The sequence below is a fragment of the Phanerochaete carnosa genome (genome assembly GCF_000300595.1).
Source record: "Phanerochaete carnosa HHB-10118-sp unplaced genomic scaffold PHACAscaffold_4, whole genome shotgun sequence".
Taxonomy (NCBI): Eukaryota; Fungi; Basidiomycota; class Agaricomycetes; order Polyporales; family Phanerochaetaceae; genus Phanerochaete; species Phanerochaete carnosa.
In genome coordinates, this window is record NW_006767631.1 from 1,300,135 (window position 1) to 1,318,558 (window position 18,424).

At 51.5% G+C, this 18,424-nt stretch overlaps 5 protein-coding genes across 5 annotated transcripts; 4 read left to right on the forward strand and 1 right to left on the reverse strand.

Moving 5' to 3' along the window:
• Positions 1-2,110: 2,110 nt before the first annotated feature.
• PHACADRAFT_194188 (uncharacterized protein) lies at positions 2,111-2,608 on the reverse strand (the record flags this gene model as incomplete). The annotated part of the gene is made up of 2 exons (XM_007394376.1): positions 2,111-2,324; positions 2,382-2,608. The coding sequence occupies 2 exons, from the start codon at positions 2,606-2,608 to the stop codon at positions 2,111-2,113; spliced, it is 441 nt and encodes a 146-aa protein (XP_007394438.1).
• A 7,031-nt stretch (positions 2,609-9,639) lies between these two features.
• On the forward strand, positions 9,640-10,415 carry PHACADRAFT_207801 (uncharacterized protein; the record flags this gene model as incomplete). Its single annotated transcript, XM_007394377.1, has 5 exons — positions 9,640-9,733; positions 9,788-9,804; positions 9,876-9,884; positions 9,937-10,094; positions 10,156-10,415. The coding sequence occupies 5 exons, from the start codon at positions 9,640-9,642 to the stop codon at positions 10,277-10,279; spliced, it is 402 nt and encodes a 133-aa protein (XP_007394439.1). The 3' UTR covers positions 10,280-10,415.
• A 1,308-nt stretch (positions 10,416-11,723) lies between these two features.
• Positions 11,724-13,143, forward strand: PHACADRAFT_207802 (uncharacterized protein; the record flags this gene model as incomplete). Its single annotated transcript, XM_007394378.1, has 2 exons — positions 11,724-12,314; positions 12,373-13,143. The coding sequence occupies 2 exons, from the start codon at positions 11,724-11,726 to the stop codon at positions 13,141-13,143; spliced, it is 1,362 nt and encodes a 453-aa protein (XP_007394440.1).
• A 143-nt stretch (positions 13,144-13,286) lies between these two features.
• On the forward strand, positions 13,287-15,165 carry PHACADRAFT_194191 (uncharacterized protein; the record flags this gene model as incomplete). Its single annotated transcript, XM_007394379.1, has 3 exons — positions 13,287-13,530; positions 13,585-13,754; positions 13,813-15,165. 3 exons carry the CDS (start codon positions 13,287-13,289, stop codon positions 15,163-15,165), a joined length of 1,767 nt encoding a protein of 588 aa, XP_007394441.1.
• A 924-nt stretch (positions 15,166-16,089) lies between these two features.
• On the forward strand, positions 16,090-16,806 carry PHACADRAFT_194192 (uncharacterized protein; the record flags this gene model as incomplete). Its single annotated transcript, XM_007394380.1, has 5 exons — positions 16,090-16,183; positions 16,237-16,253; positions 16,326-16,334; positions 16,390-16,544; positions 16,605-16,806. 5 exons carry the CDS (start codon positions 16,090-16,092, stop codon positions 16,804-16,806), a joined length of 477 nt encoding a protein of 158 aa, XP_007394442.1.
• Between the last annotated feature and the right edge of the window lie 1,618 nt (positions 16,807-18,424).

An 18,424-nucleotide genomic window follows, 5' to 3' on the forward strand; every position in this document is an offset into this window, starting at 1 on the left:
GTGGCGACGTCGAGCCGAGCCCTGAGCCCGAGCCGAGCCCGAGCCCGGCCCAAGCCTTGGGCTTAAGCCCGGGCTTGCTCACAATACAACGAGTGTTCCGGTGCTATCAAAAGGGAATGTATTTGGGTGTAGTAGATTAATACTGCATGTACTCACTAAATTATAACCTCCAGAAGATCTACACCTGCGGAACAAGTCGAGTCGCAGCGAAGTCCACGAGCGTGCGCTTACAGCAGGCACCAGACGGTGACGCACAATCGTGCTCGGCGAGAGCCGTTACGTCTAGAATATCTACATTTTGTCTTCTATGTACATATTAGGTCGCCCTCTCCTTATTCTGAACTCAGGGAACAGTAACGGAGCCAGCACACCCAAGCCTGGGCTTCCGGGCCGGGCTTGGGCTTAGTGATTTGACTGGCTCGGCTTGGCCCAGAAGCCGGTGGCTTTGGCTTGGCTTCGCCAGGCTTAGGCTTGCGAAAACCCAAGCCAAGCCGCAAGCCGCCGCAAGCCATAAGCCAGTGGCTCGGCTTTGGCTTGGGCCGCGGCTTGAAACCTAATTAGGCAGGTGCCACTGTGGATTGACCTTGTCAATGGTTCCACGGCCACCGCACGTAGACATAGGAGTATGTACAGCATGTAAAGAGTTTCTTTGTATAGTATGATGTCTAAATACATACTCTGAGATATAATTTAGATGTGAAACATCAATAAAGTCATTCAGAAACTCGAACTTCATACAAAAGGAAGGACGCACTGCCAAATAAAATGCGCGGACGCCGGAGACGGTGCATGCGCGAGTGGAGAACAGCGGAGGCTGACATGACGCGGCAAACACCTGTCACGGTCAGGGGTGCCGGGGGTGCTGGCAAACCGCAGGAGGTGCAACACGACGTTTCGTGTGCGCCCTCGGGTGGTTGCACCCAGATAAATTATATTATGCCTATATAAGGGCTCATTTGCCAGCGCGCATGTCGCGCAGCGCCTCGACGCGGTGGCCAAGTGGGCATCAGGTGTCGGGCAGCTAGGGACCTCTAGCACTCGCCCTGCCGTTTTGAACTGGAAGGCGCTGCCTTTGCAAGCAGGTGCACCCACCTGAACAAGCCTCTCCTTCCATGTTGGCAGAACCTTGAAAAGCTGTTCGGACAGGGGCTCGCAATGTTACATGGCAGCTGGTTAAGCGGGGCAAGCGCTGGCGCCCCCACTATATTTCTTTGTGGTGAGGCTCAGTCTTATTAATAATCTATTGATTTATCTACATTAGAAGACAGATGCAGTAGAGGAGAACACAATGTAATATTTTAGGAATTTATCGCTAATTACTCTAACAGCAGTACTACATACAGCAAGTTTATTATCTAAAGCCGCGGCTTGCCGGCTTGGCTTGGCTGGCTTGACGTCCAAGCCAAGCCAAAAGCCTTTTCAAGCCGGCACGCTTTGGCTCGGCTTGGCCCAGCTTGTGCAGGCTCGGCTTGGCCCGCTTGCTGGCTTGAAGCCGAGCCAGTCAAATCACTACTTGGGCTTGACCACGCTCCGAGCCCGGCCTTGAGCCCGCTGCCAGGCTTTTTGGGCCGGGCTTGGCGGGCTTGCAGGCTTTGAGGCCCGGCCCGCACATCACTACTCCCGGAGGAATTGTAAGCCGCTATGCTAAAGATATCACGGTGCATAGAGTACCAACCTGGGAAATCTTTGACCACATAGTCCCCAAAGTAGTACAAGTAGTTGCTGAACCCGTGGTCGAATTTAAGTCGGATGTAGTCTTTTTTTTTCCGCATGTTTATAAAGGCCCGTACAGCTATGAGGTACATGTAGGCCTATACTAGCTACTAAGTGTTCGATATTAGTACTCCCCACCAGTTACCCATCACCCTAGGCTGCTTGGTTGCAGTGCCACCCAGATGACGCTGGCCTCGCACAGGCACCACGCCAGCGTGATGAACCCTGGCTCTAGAGCTCCGGCCCTGGCTGCTACTAGGTTTCCTAGTATACTTGCACAGTCCGTAGCCACGAGCATTCAAATAAACACTATCTACATCTGGCCATTGGACAAAGCGATGACCGGTTCAAGCATCCATCCTGACGCTCTATTGACAAGGCCTTCACCAGTTTATTTTTACCGGTGAACTTCGTCTATCTGGTTGCCCCAGTCATCCACATCTGCAGGCAGCACCTCATCATCCTTGAAGTCGCGTTGGCATTGTGATGCCAAGGTATAATATTTCTCTCGGTACCCAAACTCCCTTGCGAAATCCTCTTCCATCCCACTCGATGGCATGCCCAGCGACCAGTCGCTGAACGTTTTCTTGTACTGGATGACTAGCATGTGGCTATACCACTGAGTAAATCAACGTTTGAGTACATCAGGCTTAGGGAAGTCTTTGTACCATCTGTATTCATCCACGTTGGCATCGCCCCACTCATGTGCCTTGTGGAAGTATTCTGCTTGTATACTCTTTTCGAGATTCTGCACATACTTGTGGCATACCGCTCTATGCCATCGAGTGTGTGCCATGGCTTTCCAGATGTGGACCAACTTCGTAAAGTTGAGGCCCTTGCACTCATCCTCCAAGGCTTTCTCTACGAGGTCTGACCATTCAAATGTGGCCACCATGGAGTTGAGTCAGATGAAGTGGTAGACGTCATCCCAGTCTTTCCCCATAATTCTCTTCCTCGTTTCCAGGTCATTGTGCATGTCTACCAGTGCATCGGCCTGGTCGTGTTTGTTGTCTGCCTGTAGGCAGAGATCCTCTATCTCCCACATTTCCCAATCAAATTTTAGTCTGTGGAAAATGCGTTTTCTGTCATATTTAGGGTCGTCTCGTACCGACTTGTCTTTCCAGTATCCCCGGTCCCATCCTTCACACTCGTAAAGGATGTGATCTCTGGTTTCATCTATTTTTTTTTGTCTGTGTGCCAACAATACCAGCATTTTAATGGTCCGTCCAAGTTAAATTTCCGTTGGAACGCACCAATCGGTGCATGTCCAGACATAATGCGAGTGAGCCTCGCCATTTCTCTATTTTTGTCTCCTGACCACTGCAGGAACCAAGAGTCAGACATATGTTTAATGGATTTGACCTGCTTGATGTCGTCTCCACCAAGCAGGCCATGTCCCCTATATTTCTCGTCTGTTACAATGTGTCTTCTCCACGCCGTAACTTCTTCCTCAGTGATGCATTGCCTAGCATACGCTCATGAAGTTGTGGGGGGCTGGTGTAGCTTTGCAGCCTCTTTTGCCTCCTTGTCCACCTCCTCATTATATTTAATACCTACGTGGCTCAGGCACCAGTGAATGAGAATCTCGTTCCACTGATCCTTTTCCAACTATGTTCTCATTGCTTTACATGCAAGGACTGCCACTCGTTGTGATGGTCCTGTTCCTGGGTCTACTATACGTAGTAGTGCACCTTTGTTATCTCCAAATATGTGGAGTTGGGTGCGGTCTCCCATGCCTCGTACTGCCTTCGTAATTTCCATGGTAAGGGCAACCATTTCTGCATTGAACGGAGTGGCCCTGCTCACTCCTATTCACAGTCTGGTCTCTTTTAAATTCGCTTGATCATCGTGTTTTACGATAATAGCAGCTGCCCCCATATTCACATTTCTGGGGTCTTTCCTGGTGGGTTTTTTGACTTGCGATCCGTCGGTAAAGATGGTACAGGCAGTTCGATTTTCCAGTGCTGATTCAATCATTGGCAGAAGCAAATTATTCTTCCACTCCTTGAATTTGTCAGATCCATCTTTCTTGGGAGCACCATCTATGTTCATGGTAATTCTGTCTTTGTATACATTGAGTAGACAGCTGCCCGGTTCGACTTTGATGCTCATGGTGTCAAATTCCTCCTCCATTAGCTCCATATTTTTGTGTAGATGTACAATGGGTGTGTCTGCATCTCTCGTCTTGGTCTGTCTGAACGGGAATGGAGCAGTAATACCTGCCACTTTAAGTTGTTATCATCATCCTCAAAGCTCCACAAGTATGGTATGTGGGCAAGAATAGGTTGTCCGCTATGTAACTTCTGGACCCGCAGAGCCGCCCTTTTCATGCGCTTGTCCACGTTCCATTCAATGAGCATTAATCCTGCTGCTATTTCAAGGAATCCGCGTGGTGTAGTGCGGAACACCCCAGTAATCCACTGTGCCACTCTCATTTGAGCAGCCTGTAGTTCCTTCTGGATCCACTTTATGCCTTTCCACTTTGGTTTCCACCAAAGATGTGCACCATAGATGATTACTGGTACTACATTAGATATGTATAATTGTCGTTTGTCTTTGGGGCTAAGTCCTCAGGATGAGTTGCCTAGCATTCTTAACGCCACTAAGGTGCTCATGCCCTTGGTGGCAAATTTCCTGACATGTTCCCTGAACATCAGACGAGGGTCTAGCATGAATCCTAGGTACCTCATTGAGTTCTTTGGTTTGATCGTATATGTGCGGTCCCCGTCCCGCACTAGGAGCTTTGGTCCTAGTGGTTTGTTGGTAGACCACCTTTCCTTCTCTTTATCCCTGCGTCTTCTGATGAAGTGCATGAGTTCAAGTTTATCTGTTTCAACAGATAGACCAATTAATCTAAGGGACTTGACTAGCTTTTCATATAGCCCCTTGAGCAGCATGTTGTTGTACAGCAGCTGTTCATATTCGCTCTCTGGTGAATTGCCGCTCAGCTTTCCAGCTACGTGAATTAACCCATCGTCGACAAAGAATTGCACGGTGGAATATTCACTTGCTTTGAGTTTTTCTCTGGACCATGTGGTTTTAATGGCTGTTGGTATACCATTAATTTCTACAGCAATGTTCTTTGCCACTGGCGCCACGTCGTGTATGGCTGGTGCAATGTATAATTCTGTGAGGATTGGAGAGAGACTCGATCCTTGTCCTACATCTGTAGAAAAGTCCATGGGTTCTAGGGTTTGTCCGTTGAAGACAAACCAGGTTTGTCTGTCCTTAACGTAGCTTTCGAAGTACGTACATAGCTTGGGGTCAAACCCCTGTTTTGCCATAATTTTTAAAAGGATACCATGGTTAACGGATGGGAAAAACTGGGCAACATCCAGCAGGACCGCCGAAGAGTTTAATCCTTGCTTCCACATCTGTTTGATGCTGTGTACAAGTTGGATGCCGGCATCCTGTGTGCTGTGTTGGATCGTACCGCCAAATTGGCATGGGTGGAGAATTCTGTATTTCTGTCCCTCAAATTGCATGCGCCTTGCAATTATTTTCTCCATCAGTTTACCCAAGCAATTGAGTAGTACAATGGGCCGATATGCTTTTGCCTTGGTGTAATCTGGCCTATTGGGCTTGGGGAACACAACTGTGTTTGATACTTTGAATATTTGTGGTTGTATGCCATGTTTGATGCACGCATTATAATACGCCACAATGGGTTTCTCGATGTCTCTCTTATCAGAGGTCTCTGGGTCGTACTGTGGCCCGCTCTCATCCTTCAATATTCTCTTTAGCCAGAACCATGACACGTTGTCCGGTCCTGGTGCAGAGAAGTTGCTAGTATCCTGAAGTCTCTCGTGTAATTCTTTGCGCAATATGCACTGGAATTTCCGCGTTGGTTTTTGTTTCATCCTGTTAATTAATCCGTTGTCAACCAGGGTAGGGTTGGACAGGGTGAACTGTTTGTGTAGGATCTTACCTACTTTATCAGGATCAGACGCAACCTGGCCCTGACTATCCGTCAGTACCATGTTCACTCCTTGTCTTCGAGGTTTGGTCCACTCCACCATATCCCAGATGCGGCTAGAGTCGGTCTTTTTCATGATGCCCTCAAAGAACTCTTTCTTTGCCTTTTGGGCTGCCCCCTTAAGGGCTTTTCCTCTGAACTTGACTTCATCTTTCAGGTCATCAATTTTAATTACATATTGGAACTCCCGTTCTATTAGATTTTGGAGTTCTTGATCTTCATTGGGGTTTAACCCCTCCTGTGTGACATGGTTGCATGCAATGTGCAATTCATGTCTCAGGCCTCGTAGTGTGTGTTTAGCCCTTGTGAATCTTTTCTGCGAGGACTGTAGTTCTCTGTTGCGCTTGGTGCAATCCATGTTCCACCACAACTTCAAATGTCTAGTGGCCACAGTAGAGGGTTCTCTTGCGAGGCCCACCTAGTCCATTGCCATCGATGTCCACAGCTGTGTGGGTCTGGTGTCCCTATCCCTTGACTGGGCTAGGCGCCAGGACTAGTCTGCAGGAATCAACTTAAACCGAAACCCCGGTTGTTATTTGGTCTGATTGACAGAAGATTTAGTACTCTCGAGCCAGCACCAAGGACTAGCCTGGCACTGCTACAGCCCACTTGGCATCATCTTTCGAGGTGCTTTGCCTCTCCCTATCGGAGTGCAGCACCCGTGGCATCTTACTATCGGATCCTAGGACTCTCCCCCTGAGGTAAACATGCCAAGCTTCCCGTTTCTGCACACCCGGTTTGCTTATGCCATCAGGCACAGATTCCCACTGGTGATTGGATCTCTGTCTCGCTAAGGGATGCCCAATTTGACTGATCGGGAGCCATAAATCCTCCTGACTCATGTCCCTTTATGGCTCGGGCTGAGGCCCAGTGGTTACCACGGGAGGTGGGTACCCTAATCAGGCTATTTTTAAATCCATTTCCCACTCTTATCGTTGCCTATCCTTTTGAACCCTGTACGGGCGGTCTAACTCCAGGGAGCCCTTTCCCCACTAAATGGGTGTGCTAATTTCCATTCACCTCTGCGTCCCAGCAGGCATAGAGAGGTTTGCCATTGGCTGTGGGGCTTTACTGAGAGAACCCCGGTCAGGGAACCACGTTGTGCATGACCGGTCTGGGCTGCGCCCCAGACCTGTGAACCCGTAGGCTGGCACACGGGAGTCAGATGCCCAAAAGTTGGCTGTATCATAGCCTAATGTTCGTGCACGTGATATCTTTGGATTCCGTCATGTTTGCGATTGGGCCGAGCTTCCAGGTAATCCCCAGATTGCAAACCTCCTTTACCAAGGGAGGGCTCGAACCCCGGACTTTTGACAGGCGTCCCTCTGTCAAGGACCATCTGGAACAGCGGTTGCCCACTGAGCCATCTGGCCCCCAGTCAGATGTAGTCGACTGACTGGCCAGGACATAGACGTTCACCGGCGTATAGTCTGGATGACAGTGGCCGAACTCGGGGGCTGCTACATCAAATGTAAACGGCTGGCCTGCAGTCACGCTGGTACCATTTGTAGGAGCAGTGATGCTTTCAGGACTGTCTAAAAGAGTAATTGGTAGACCCCCTGCCAGTGATGGTCCAAGCTGCCGTTTAGCGGGAAACGCGAAGCCTGGGACTGCCAGAGCAATTGCGAGAAGAGAGAAAGTTGATATGAACTGCATGGTAAGATGTCGCCTTTGACTAGAGGAAGGGCATCCGGGTCCTGTCTTTTTAACTGCATCCAACAGTCCTGGCACGCTCACCAACCACATTGCGGTCTAACTATGCAGTCCATGCATCAAGCTTAGAAAACATCTGCGGCATAGCCTGGATGGATGAAACAATGTCCACCATTTGAGGTGTGCTGTAGGTAGAACTTGCCGCCTCCGCATTGCAGCTTTGTAAGCCAAAAAAGGACGGCGGCCGGCAAGTAGTTGCCCAGGCACATGATGAAAGCCACATGGTCACTGTGAGACAATTTTGTGATATGTGCTTATAGATCAACAGGCTGGCAGCAGGTTGGCGAGCTTGACAGTGACCTGTGAAACCGATCAGGAATCCTATGGTGGAACTATGGCGGCAGCCCAGGCGCGACCGTACTGTAGTGTACAGAGCGGCAGCAGAGACATGCAGACTTTGTCTCGTAAGTTTTGCGCTGCAGGCCCAAATGACATTACATATAGACTTTAGTAGAAAGGAACGTGGAAAGCGGTGGTGCTCGCTCTTGAGAACGGCGGCCGGAGGCTATGCAACGCGTGGCGCACCGGACGGTACGGCATCTTCATTTTAACACGGCATCCTGCAGGTTACAGAGAATACATAGTGTACTCATACATATTGGCTTATTCAAAGCCTCGGAAGGTCGCAAAGGTGCGCCACCTATTGAGGGAGCATCAATCAGGCTCGCATCATCAGAGTCCAGACTCAGAGGCAAACGCACAATCAAGTTGCGTTCAGCAAGCTTCTCCGAATGCAGCTGCTGCAAGAAATACCAGGGAATTGTATTTATGTCCTGTTGGTTTGGTGAGCAGCAATGCGCACCACACATACTACTAATACCTTTGAACGAACGAAACAGACTCGCGCGCTCTAGATTAGGCGCCAGAGTCTAATGCGCCATTCTCACGTGTTCGGCGAGCTCAGCGCTTGCCCGAGGGGCGATTCCCCCCAAGGAGAAGATACATAAGCGTGAATTATTTGGGACAGTCAAACCTGCTGTGGACTGCTGCACATAGCGCTGCAATTCCATTTATCCAAATCGTCGGTACAGTAGCTCTACAATGCTTTTGTAGGTGAGACTACAACATAAAATGACACTGTAGTTCATGCACTGGGTCTCAAAGCATGTCCTGCGCAAGCTTGGGCGCCCTTAGGCTTCATCCTCGAACCCAAGACGCCGTGATTGAGTGTGGCCCATGATGCACAAAAACAGCAATTTAATGATTATCAGACTTTCGCCGAGGTATCGCTGGTTGGTCAGCGGCGCGTCGTATTGCAACAGAGTCCACTATGCACAACAACCTCCACATAAAATCTCAGTTATAAGAAAGAAAAACAGATGGGTAGCCAGAGGTTTGTTGCGCTGGTGGATAAAGCGTGGATGCGAAAGATCAACATGCGAAGCAGCCAAAAGGAGCGTCAAAGGATTGGCAACACCCATTTGAAACAGCGGAGCTAAAAGATCCGGCGCTCACTGGTGGCCAGCAGACGGTTGGTAGACGACCACCATTATCTTTCAGGCGACTTCGGTGGCTCGATCTCAGATCTTAACGTTCTCAACGCCAATACATCTGCTGATATGCGTAGCCGTCGGCCTTTGTGGCGGCTGTGCTGCTCAACTAACATGAGCCCCGGCCACATGAGCCCCGGCCGATCGGAACGCCTGACCCTCGCTTTGCTGGCTCCTTCTCGCTATGAGTACGATAGAACTTGCGGCGAAACATCGCAGCAATTGTGGCACTTGCATCAGTGATCCGCCGCGTTTCCCGGGAGCGGGAGACACCCATAGCGCTCACGCACCAACTGCTCACGAGCCTCCGTTGGCTTTGCCGCTCAAGTACCTCTCCAAACCACAGAGTGGCTGGGTACGCGGCTGCAAGCTGTTCTCAGGTCTGAATTTCAGGCTCGAATGGGTTGGACAGCTCATGACTCGGACTTGCTCTCTACACTAGTAACATGAAGATTTTCCCTATACTAATTCGGCCCCCGGCTTACGCCGCTCTGTCCCGCATCAAACTCACTGACGGCGTCTGCGCATCAATCAAGGAGCGGATCGCGGAATGTTTGGACAATACAATGAGTTCGACGTCATACACCATGTTCATAGTCCCAGCACGCAGTATTATGCCCCACGCGCGCTGACTGACAGGGCAAGCGGTATAAAAGGGCTTTCAAGTCCTCAGTGATTCCTCAGACTTGACGACTCACCAGCACACTTCTTCCTCTTCACCCCCTACCCTGCGCTTTTCGGTCTATCATGTCCTTCAGCATCCGGTCCGCCCTCGTTTCTGCCTTCCTGCTCGTGGCGTCAGTTCAGCAAGGCTTGGCTGTCTGCTCTTCGGGTCAAATGGGTGAGTATTCCGTATTGCTGTCTTCTCCGGTCTTGGCTCATATCGTCCTTGCAGCTGTCGGTACTGAATTTGTCAGTCCAAACCCAGCTGACCCTTTAATATCTTGATCATTGACTGGAGTATGCTATCTTCCGTGTACTAGCTTGAAGAGGTACGTTTACACGTGTCTTTTTCGAATAAATAGCTCACGCCCGCGTCCACAGTTCACTGGTCCTTCTGCCACCTTCAATGAATACAGCGGCTTCTTGATGTCAAACAACTGCAACCTCATCGCACAGAACGGCCTCACGCAGGCTACGGACCAGATGTGCAAGGGTGGATACGACGGGGGTGCCTCGGTTACGTGCGACAGCAGCGGAAAGTACGTACATTCTACTGGTGCCCGCGAAGCGTGTGTCTGATATTCCGTCGCCGTCTCTTAGCCCTACCGCTGCCGTTGATACACAGGGTCATAGTTGGACATGCTCTTCGACGAATGACGACAGCTGTGATGTCGGAGGCTCTGGAGGAAGATTCACGGTCCTGGCTTGCTGCAACCGTAGTTAGATGCAATGCCGTAACCTAAAGGTTGCACGACACTTTACTCCGCACTCGTCATCTCGCCCTCTTTTCTTTTCTACCTTTCTCTTTTCGACCTTTCTCTTTTCGACTGTCGTGTCTCGTTTCTTCCTTTTGCATCTTCTCCTTCGCTGTTTGTACCACTTCTCGTGATAGGCTGCGTCTAATGCGTTCATTGACGTAGGCGTGAACGTATGACGGTAAAAAGAATAACACACCACTCTGAATCTCATGCATAAGTTACTATGAGCGCGAGTATCTGCATGGTGATCCGTGTGTGCAGGCTAGTGCTAGTGTTGACCCTGGCCTGTCGAGGACCTGTGAAAACACAAGAACTGGATCTGTTCACCGATGGGTAGTCCCACGGCTCCACTCGTGAGTATTCACAGGTGATCTGGACTCGTGCAGAGCTTTACGGCACTAGATGTATTCTCCGAGCAGGGAGATTTTCTCCCTGCTGGAAAGATACATCTCGTGCCAATTCTGTTGTTGTTCGACCGCTGCCCGCTGCGCGTAGGCTTCCAAATGTGTTAGTAGTTGTTTTGCGCATATCAATTGTCTATGAACCTCTCCCAGGTCTACCTTTACCTTGCCACATGATTGCTGTGGAAAAGCGTCGCAAAGACGACCAGCATGGACACTTGATATCTGGCTGACACCGGCCTAAGGGCAGGTTGATGAGCTCGGTGATTTCCGGGTGCATTGTGGCGCCGGCCCTGCAGCGAACCGCGTCTTGAATCCCCTGCTCGAAGCTGATATTCCCTAACCAAACTCGCTTGAAATATCATCGACCATCGATTCATCCTCGATACGCGGTCAGAAGAGGGCAGTTGCTCCCGGGTTCATTCAACCACAGCACACACCTAGGCCTGCACTCGCGAGTGCCCGGTTGGCTCCGTCAGCGACAGGAGTTTCCGGAGGACTGGCGAAAAAAGTTGTGCATCTTTTCTCGTGGCCTTCCGAAGGTGACTTGGTCCCTCATGCCGCTCAATGTCAATAACTCAAAAGACAGCTTAGATAAGCGATCGGTGAGCGCCAACGCCGGCGGTCTCCGCACACACAACACACGACAGGTTCAATCGTACCAGTCTTCACGGAGCTTTCGGTATCACATCCACTTTCCAACAACAAAGGCCAAAGGGTGTCACAACTTTGTCACTGTGAGAAGCTACTCCCCTATTCCGCAGTATAAGGCACGTGGATGTTGAGAATTTCCATTGTTCAAACCTGACCGCCGTGGACAGAGCCAGGCCATTTTCGGTTGTTCGCACCTTCAGTTGCAGCTTGGACAAAGTGACTGTCTGGATCTCTTTATCCGTTCATCTCGCCGTGCATTGACCGCCGGGCAACTGATCCGTCAGCGTGGCCGCAGACTCGCGTGTTTCCTTATTTACGGCCCAAGCATAGAGGTTCGTTTCTCATCTCCCCCACCATGTCGCGCGACTCACGGCCGCCAAGGCGACCCAGTCATCAGCGCCAGGCGCGCCCCCTCTCGGGCCCTGGCAATCCTTCCTTCGATACAGTTGACGATTTCCCCGCCACTCATCCCGAGAGTCGTGCCGGCGCTCTGCCACCACATATCAGTCGCGAAGACATTGAAGGGGACTCTGCTCGTTCTATACTATTCACACACAAAAGAATAATAGACCCCGAGGACACCTCGGACCCTGGTGCTCCGCCGCGCGTGAAGTTCGTCCGCCACTACACATTTCCTTCCACTCCTGAGCCGAGCGAATCCCCAAAGTTCAAGAGGGGCGCGCCCGGATCACCTGCAGTATCGAGCATGGCCGTCGATGCTAAAACACAGAAAGACGGGGACTCGCCTCTTAAGTCGCTGTCGTGGAGCGAGACCACAGTGGCTCAGGTCGATGATCGTTGTATCCAGGTCCCGCTGCCGGAGCTCAAAAATGGGATCCCTGGCACTGACCTTACTACAGAACAGAAGCAGACGCTGAGTACGTTTCGTGGGATCGACACCAAGAATCTGCCAGATAATTCGGAGAGCAGGAAGTACGGTCCTTTGGTAAGTGGCTCGTGCCACTCCTGTTACAGACCTGACCCCCACGGCCGCTCATGTTTAGTGCGATATTTTTAATGAAGTTGAAGAACTCGCCGGCTCGAGATACCGCTGGAAAGTCGTCGCAAACCACGGCGAGAGCGCAGAGATCGGTCACAAACCCGACCTTGCACGATACCCCATCGATATCCCGGCCGCTGCGTTGGCGTATAACCGTGATGTGGCTAAAGACGACCCCAATATCGCGCGATGTGCTTGGGCATGGATGAATAGCTACGTCGAAGTGAAGAATGCGGAGCGCAAGTCACCGTTCTTCTTCGCTCGCAATATAGGCAAGGACGGCAGGCAGAAATTCCTCCGTCACGGCGATGTCGGAAAGAAGGCGAGAGGCCAATTCATCAAGTATGTTACCGAGGCAATGCTTCGCCAACACCGAACACATTACTACTCGTTCTACTTGTCGAAGATGTCTGCTTGCGTGTTTCGCTGGGACCGAGTCGGCTGTATTGCCTCAGAGCCTATCGATCTCAAGAAGAATCCGAAAGCCTTCCTAAACATTCTCTATCGCCTGGCCACATCAGAAGATGGGGGTGGGGTCGACGATACTGTCCAACTAGCTAGTGAAGAAGATATCTCGCTTGTCAACGACTACGATCCTAAGGGCAACCAGTCTTTGCAAGAATATCGTGATTTGCTGCTAGATGATCGGCCCAGCTACCCAATTTATAAGGCAAGCATTCTTCAACACCCTCTCGCTACGCTGGGGCTGACAGAGGCTGACAGGTCGTCTGCCTCGCTGTGTCTCTTGATGGCACCGAGGCGGAAGGTGTACTAGACAAGACCTACCTCATCGGCCGATCTGCTTTCGGACATTACTTACCCATGGGGCGGTGTACGCGAGGCTACGCGGCATTTGACGTCCAAGAAAGACGCCTCGTCTGGCTGAAGGATCAGTGGCGATGTGTCGCTCGACCTCACATGCAGCTAGAAGCATATATTCGCCTCCACCAGCACAAAGTTCCGTACATTGCGACGCCAATTGCCGGCGGTGATGTCGATGGACAGTGCACAATCAGTCAAAAATATATGACGCATCTTTCGGAGGAGTGGCGCCCTTCGAAACGGGTCCACATTCGCCTCGTGACAAAGGAGGTGGGCAGGCTGCTTGAGACGTACAAGGACTCAGTCGAGCTGCTAGAGGTCTGCACGTGTGCTTATGTTGGTGGGTCATCTTCACACTCGTCAACGTCGAGATTGCTGCTCACATGCGTACTAGCTCATAAGCGAGCGTGGGAGAACGCCAACATTCTTCATCGCGACGTGAGTGTAGGGAACATCATGATCGACAGTGAGACGGGGGAGGGATTCCTGAACGATTGGGACCTGTGCAAATATCGGGAAGATATGGCAGTCAATCGTGCTGCCTCTGAGCCTTCCGGTGTTTCCGTAGGTATCATCCTCTTGCTGCGCTTGCTTTTGGACCTGAACATTGCTCGGCCTGTAGGGAACTTGGGCCTTCAAGTCTGCGCTGGCCCTTCGGTATCCTCGGAAGCCTCCAGAACTGGCGGACGACCTGGAGTCCTTCATCCATGTCATCACCTTCTTTGGCTACCGTTTTCATCACCACGAACTGTCCTCGGAACCTACGGACGACACAGAAGACGCGTGTGTCACGGCCAACGCCAACAACCCCGAACTTATGGGCCTAATCAGCGTGTTCTTTTATCACCAGAAAAAGGTCTGCAACGGCTACTACAAGGGAGGTGGCTTGAAATACCATTTCATTCTCAGCGGAAAGCCCCCCGTCGCGTTCGAACCGCTCAAGAATGGTCAACGCTCTCTCATCGAAACGTTCCTCTTCCGAGCATACAAGCTTCTTCAAGAACATTACTGGTCACTGGACGAGTCGGAGTACGAGGAGTACGCGGTACAAGAAGGCGATTGCGCTGCTCTGGATGAGGTCGACATCCCACTTCCTGGAGGAGCTCCGCCGCGGGTGTCCGGTATGCTCGAGCCTCCTACCGGCCCCTACAAGATGCTCTGGGGGGACCTCGCTTCGGATATCAAGGAGAACAACGGGGCCTTCTGGACGGAGTCCCTGTTGCAGAAACCGACTTGTCCTTTCGACGATCCGCAGCCAGTGCTTGGGGATCACAAGAAGCTGGGCATGCTCTTTCTCAGGTTCGCCGTGGACGAACGCGGCAATAGCGTCGATCTCGACTCCTTCAGGAACGACAAACGCTTCGACCAGTTCCTCAGCTGGAAGATGATATGTTACCTCAACCGAAAGGGTAAGACCGGGCAGTGGAAGGGAAATTCTTCCGAGGAAGAATCGAAACTGAAGCGCAAACGTGATCTTGAGGACACTGGAGATGATGACGAGGCCGCGACTCCGGCGAAAAGGCATGCAACCATACGTACCGACGGACCGATAACTCGGGCACTTGAAAAGGCTGAGAAGGAAGCGGCGCAAGCGAAAGTAGTAGCCCAACAGCAATCAGCACTTCCCCGGCTGCCGACGGCACAGAGACAGGCGGCGAGTCGCAGAGCTACCACGGACGCGAAGACGGCTCCTACTCGAAAGTCCGCCGATTCTCGGCCGAAGAAGGAAGCGGATGACTCGTTAAAGACGTCTTCTAAGGCAAAAAAGGCCGCCAAATCCCAGCGGACGAAGGCTGCGGTCAAGACATCCGCGTCCCGCAAAGCGCAGGCCATGCGGAAGCCTTCCGATCCTCGGCGACCGGCCACTCTTACAACGGGAGCTGCGAAGAAAGCAACCGTCACGGCTTCGAAAACCAAGGCGGTATCACCGCCTGCTCCTACACGACGATCTGAACGGCTAGCCCGCAAGACTTAACTGTACCTTAAATCTTGTGATGGCTCTATGACATATATATTTGTATTTATGGCTCCTTATGCCAGTGCGTCGTCCGGAGAACGTATTTCGAAGCCAATCGTAGCAACCCAAGCCCACGTGAACGTGTGAGTCCAGATTTTCCATTGCGCGATCTCACCTCAAGGACATTATTCGCCCTGGGAGACAATATCTAGAAGAAACTTGGCTGCCCATTTAATGATCGGTAGCCAGCCGCGCCGGTGCTCGAGTCCCGCATCGACCTGGCCCAACATTAATGGCTCGTAATGCATCCACTGTGCACACTCTTTTCAATAATGAAGATATCCAATGTGCCCTAGTCGCGCACAGATCGCTGGCTAGTCGTTCGGTTGTTAGCGTCTGACCGGTATGAAAGCACGGGCCCACGTTACCGTCAGGGGCTGAGGCGGACCCTTTCCTAACACGTTGTATCGCCGGCTCTGCAACGAATTGCTTTAGCACTTTGCGCTCTGTTCGTGCTGTCTACTTAAACCCGTCTGATTTTAGTTTTCTCTTTACAGATTAAGGAGGGAGCAGTGTTATATCGGGTTTAAATCGCTTTCAAGGCTGCTCAGCTTATGTACGACCCTCCGCTCGCGGAAAACTGGCCAGCTTTGCCGCTCGGAAGTTCACCTTCCCGTGGCGCTGAATTTTTGTGGGCCGTGCGGGCGGGTCTACACCAGAAACATCTCGGTCGACGCGTACCTGGTATGCTTACACCTCCCATTCAACGTCACAAGCGAGCCGGCCCCCGGGAATCATACACATCATCTTGTCTAGCTCAATACACGAGGCACCCACACGGTCTGGGAAGGGAAGTTATAAAAGGGTTCCCAGCTCTCGACGGCTCTTTAAGTTACACATTTTGTTTCATATCGCCAGCACGTTTTTTCCTCTTGGTCCATCATGTTCTTCGGCAAGCGATCCGCTCTCGTTACTGCTTTTTTACTCTCTGCGACTGCCCAGCGTAGCCTGGCTGTCTGTGATTCGGGTCAAATGGGTGAGTGCTCCCCGAAGCCGTCTTCTCGAGTCCGGTTTACACCTGTCTCGCAGCCGTCGGGACGGAATCGGTCGGTGAATCGTCAGACCTGTCTTCCGTTAACAATGCCGCTAACGTGGTCGTGCTTTCTTTCGTATCCTAGATTTCAATGGTGCGGTTGTACATCTTTTGCCGCTTGAGCATGACGCTCATGCCTGCACCCGCAGTTTACCGGGCCCAACGGCGCCTTTGAGGAATACAGCGGTTTCCTGATGAATAACGACTGCCAGCTTATCTCGCAGAACGGCCTCACGCAGGATCCGAACCAGATGTGCGATGGTGGATACAGCGGGGGCGCTTCGGTTACGTGCAGCGAGCACAAGTACGTGCCTTCCACTCGATCCCTAAGGGACGCTACTGATATTTCGTTGTTGCCCCTTAGACCTGTCGCTGCAGTTAGTGATGTGCGGGCCCGGCTTGGGCTCAAAGCCCGGGCTTGGGCTTGTGGCGACGTCGAGCCGAGCCCTGAGCCCGAGCCGAGCCCGAGCCCGGCCCAAGCCTTGGGCTTAAGCCCGGGCTTGCTCACAATACAACGAGTGTTCCGGTGCTATCAAAAGGGAATGTATTTGGGTGTAGTAGATTAATACTGCATGTACTCACTAAATTATAACCTCCAGAAGATCTACACCTGCGGAACAAGTCGAGTCGCAGCGAAGTCCACGAGCGTGCACCTACGGCAGGCACCAGATGGTGACGCACAATCGTGCTCGGCGGGAGCCGTTACATCTAGAATATCTACATTTTGTCTTCTATGTGCATATTAGGTCACTCTCTCCTTATTCTGAACTCAGGGAACGGTAACGGAGCCAGCACACCCAAGCCTGGGCTTCCGGGCCGGGCTTGGGCTTGACTACGCTCCGAGCCCGGCCTTGAGCCCGCTGCCAGGCTTGACTCGGGCCAGGCTTTTTGGGCCGGGCTTGGCGGGCTTGGAGGCTTTGAGGCCCGGCCCGCACATCACTAGCTGCAGTTGATACGCAGGGCCAGAGCTGGACATGTTCCCCGACGGATGACGGCTGCGGCGGCTCAGGGTTTTTGGTTGAGGCTTGCTGCACCCGTGATTAGGTCTGCAACTATCGTGGTCTTGTATACATCAGATATTCATGGACGTCCTTGGCTCTGCCCGGACCTCTGTGTCAGTTCCTCATCAGACAACGCCTAATTTTTATGCGATAAACGCAAATATGCATTGTTAGTCTGACCCTCTAGCCCGCTATTGTTGTTCAACAATGGCTTTGAGATCTGTGTCAGCGTTATAGACAATGCACATGTCTGGTGGACGACCATTATCTTCCGGGTTACCTCGGCGACTCAACATCGGCGCTAGTACTGCTGAGAAGCATCGGTTCTTCACGGGCGCCCTGATTAGGATTATAAACGTTTATATGCGATTGTGCCATGTATAAGGAGGGCAAGTTTGCCCCGGGTTCGTAACAAGGAAATAATAATGAGCACACAAATATATGTTAATGAAATTGTGGCGCGGCAGAACATTCTCATACAATGTACGTATACACATTATGGATGCTACAGTATAGAGGCTCACATGCTTTGCTACAACTATGTCAGATTGCAACCCAATCCTAGACAGACGGAAAAATCAGTAGCTGCAGGTGCAGCATATAAAAGGGCGCAATTATATGCGATCAGCAGACATGGTGAGTAAATTAGCAATAAAGTACGCACTCGACACTGAATTTTTGTTTCGATTTTTGAGCTCGTGTTTACCGGCAGCTCGTACACACGCTGTTTACTCATGTTTGTACCTTACTGACCCTAACTTGGCGCTACGACGCTCGGTCTTGAACTACATTCACCACCTGCCTCCGTGCTCCTCATCCGTGAACGTGTGCTGAATGCAGCCACGTCCCATATCTCTGGCCCTCCTTCATGGACATGTGCTGAATGCAGCCTTGTCCAAGCTCTCCGGCCCTTCCTCATGGACGTGTGCTGAATGCAGCCTCGCTCCACCTCTCTGGCCCTTCTCTGCGGATGTGCGCTGAATACAGCCTCGTCTAATATGCCCACGCTCACCCCATGTCTATTCCATCACACCTCACTGCCTCCTGGCACTCCATACATCACATTGGCTGGACGACAAGTTTCTGCCTGAGAGGACGGGTCTGCTCGTTGGGGTATGTTGTCATCCAGGTGCATAGTGCTCCATTACTTTTTTTTTTATCTTTTTTTTTTTTTTTTTTTTTT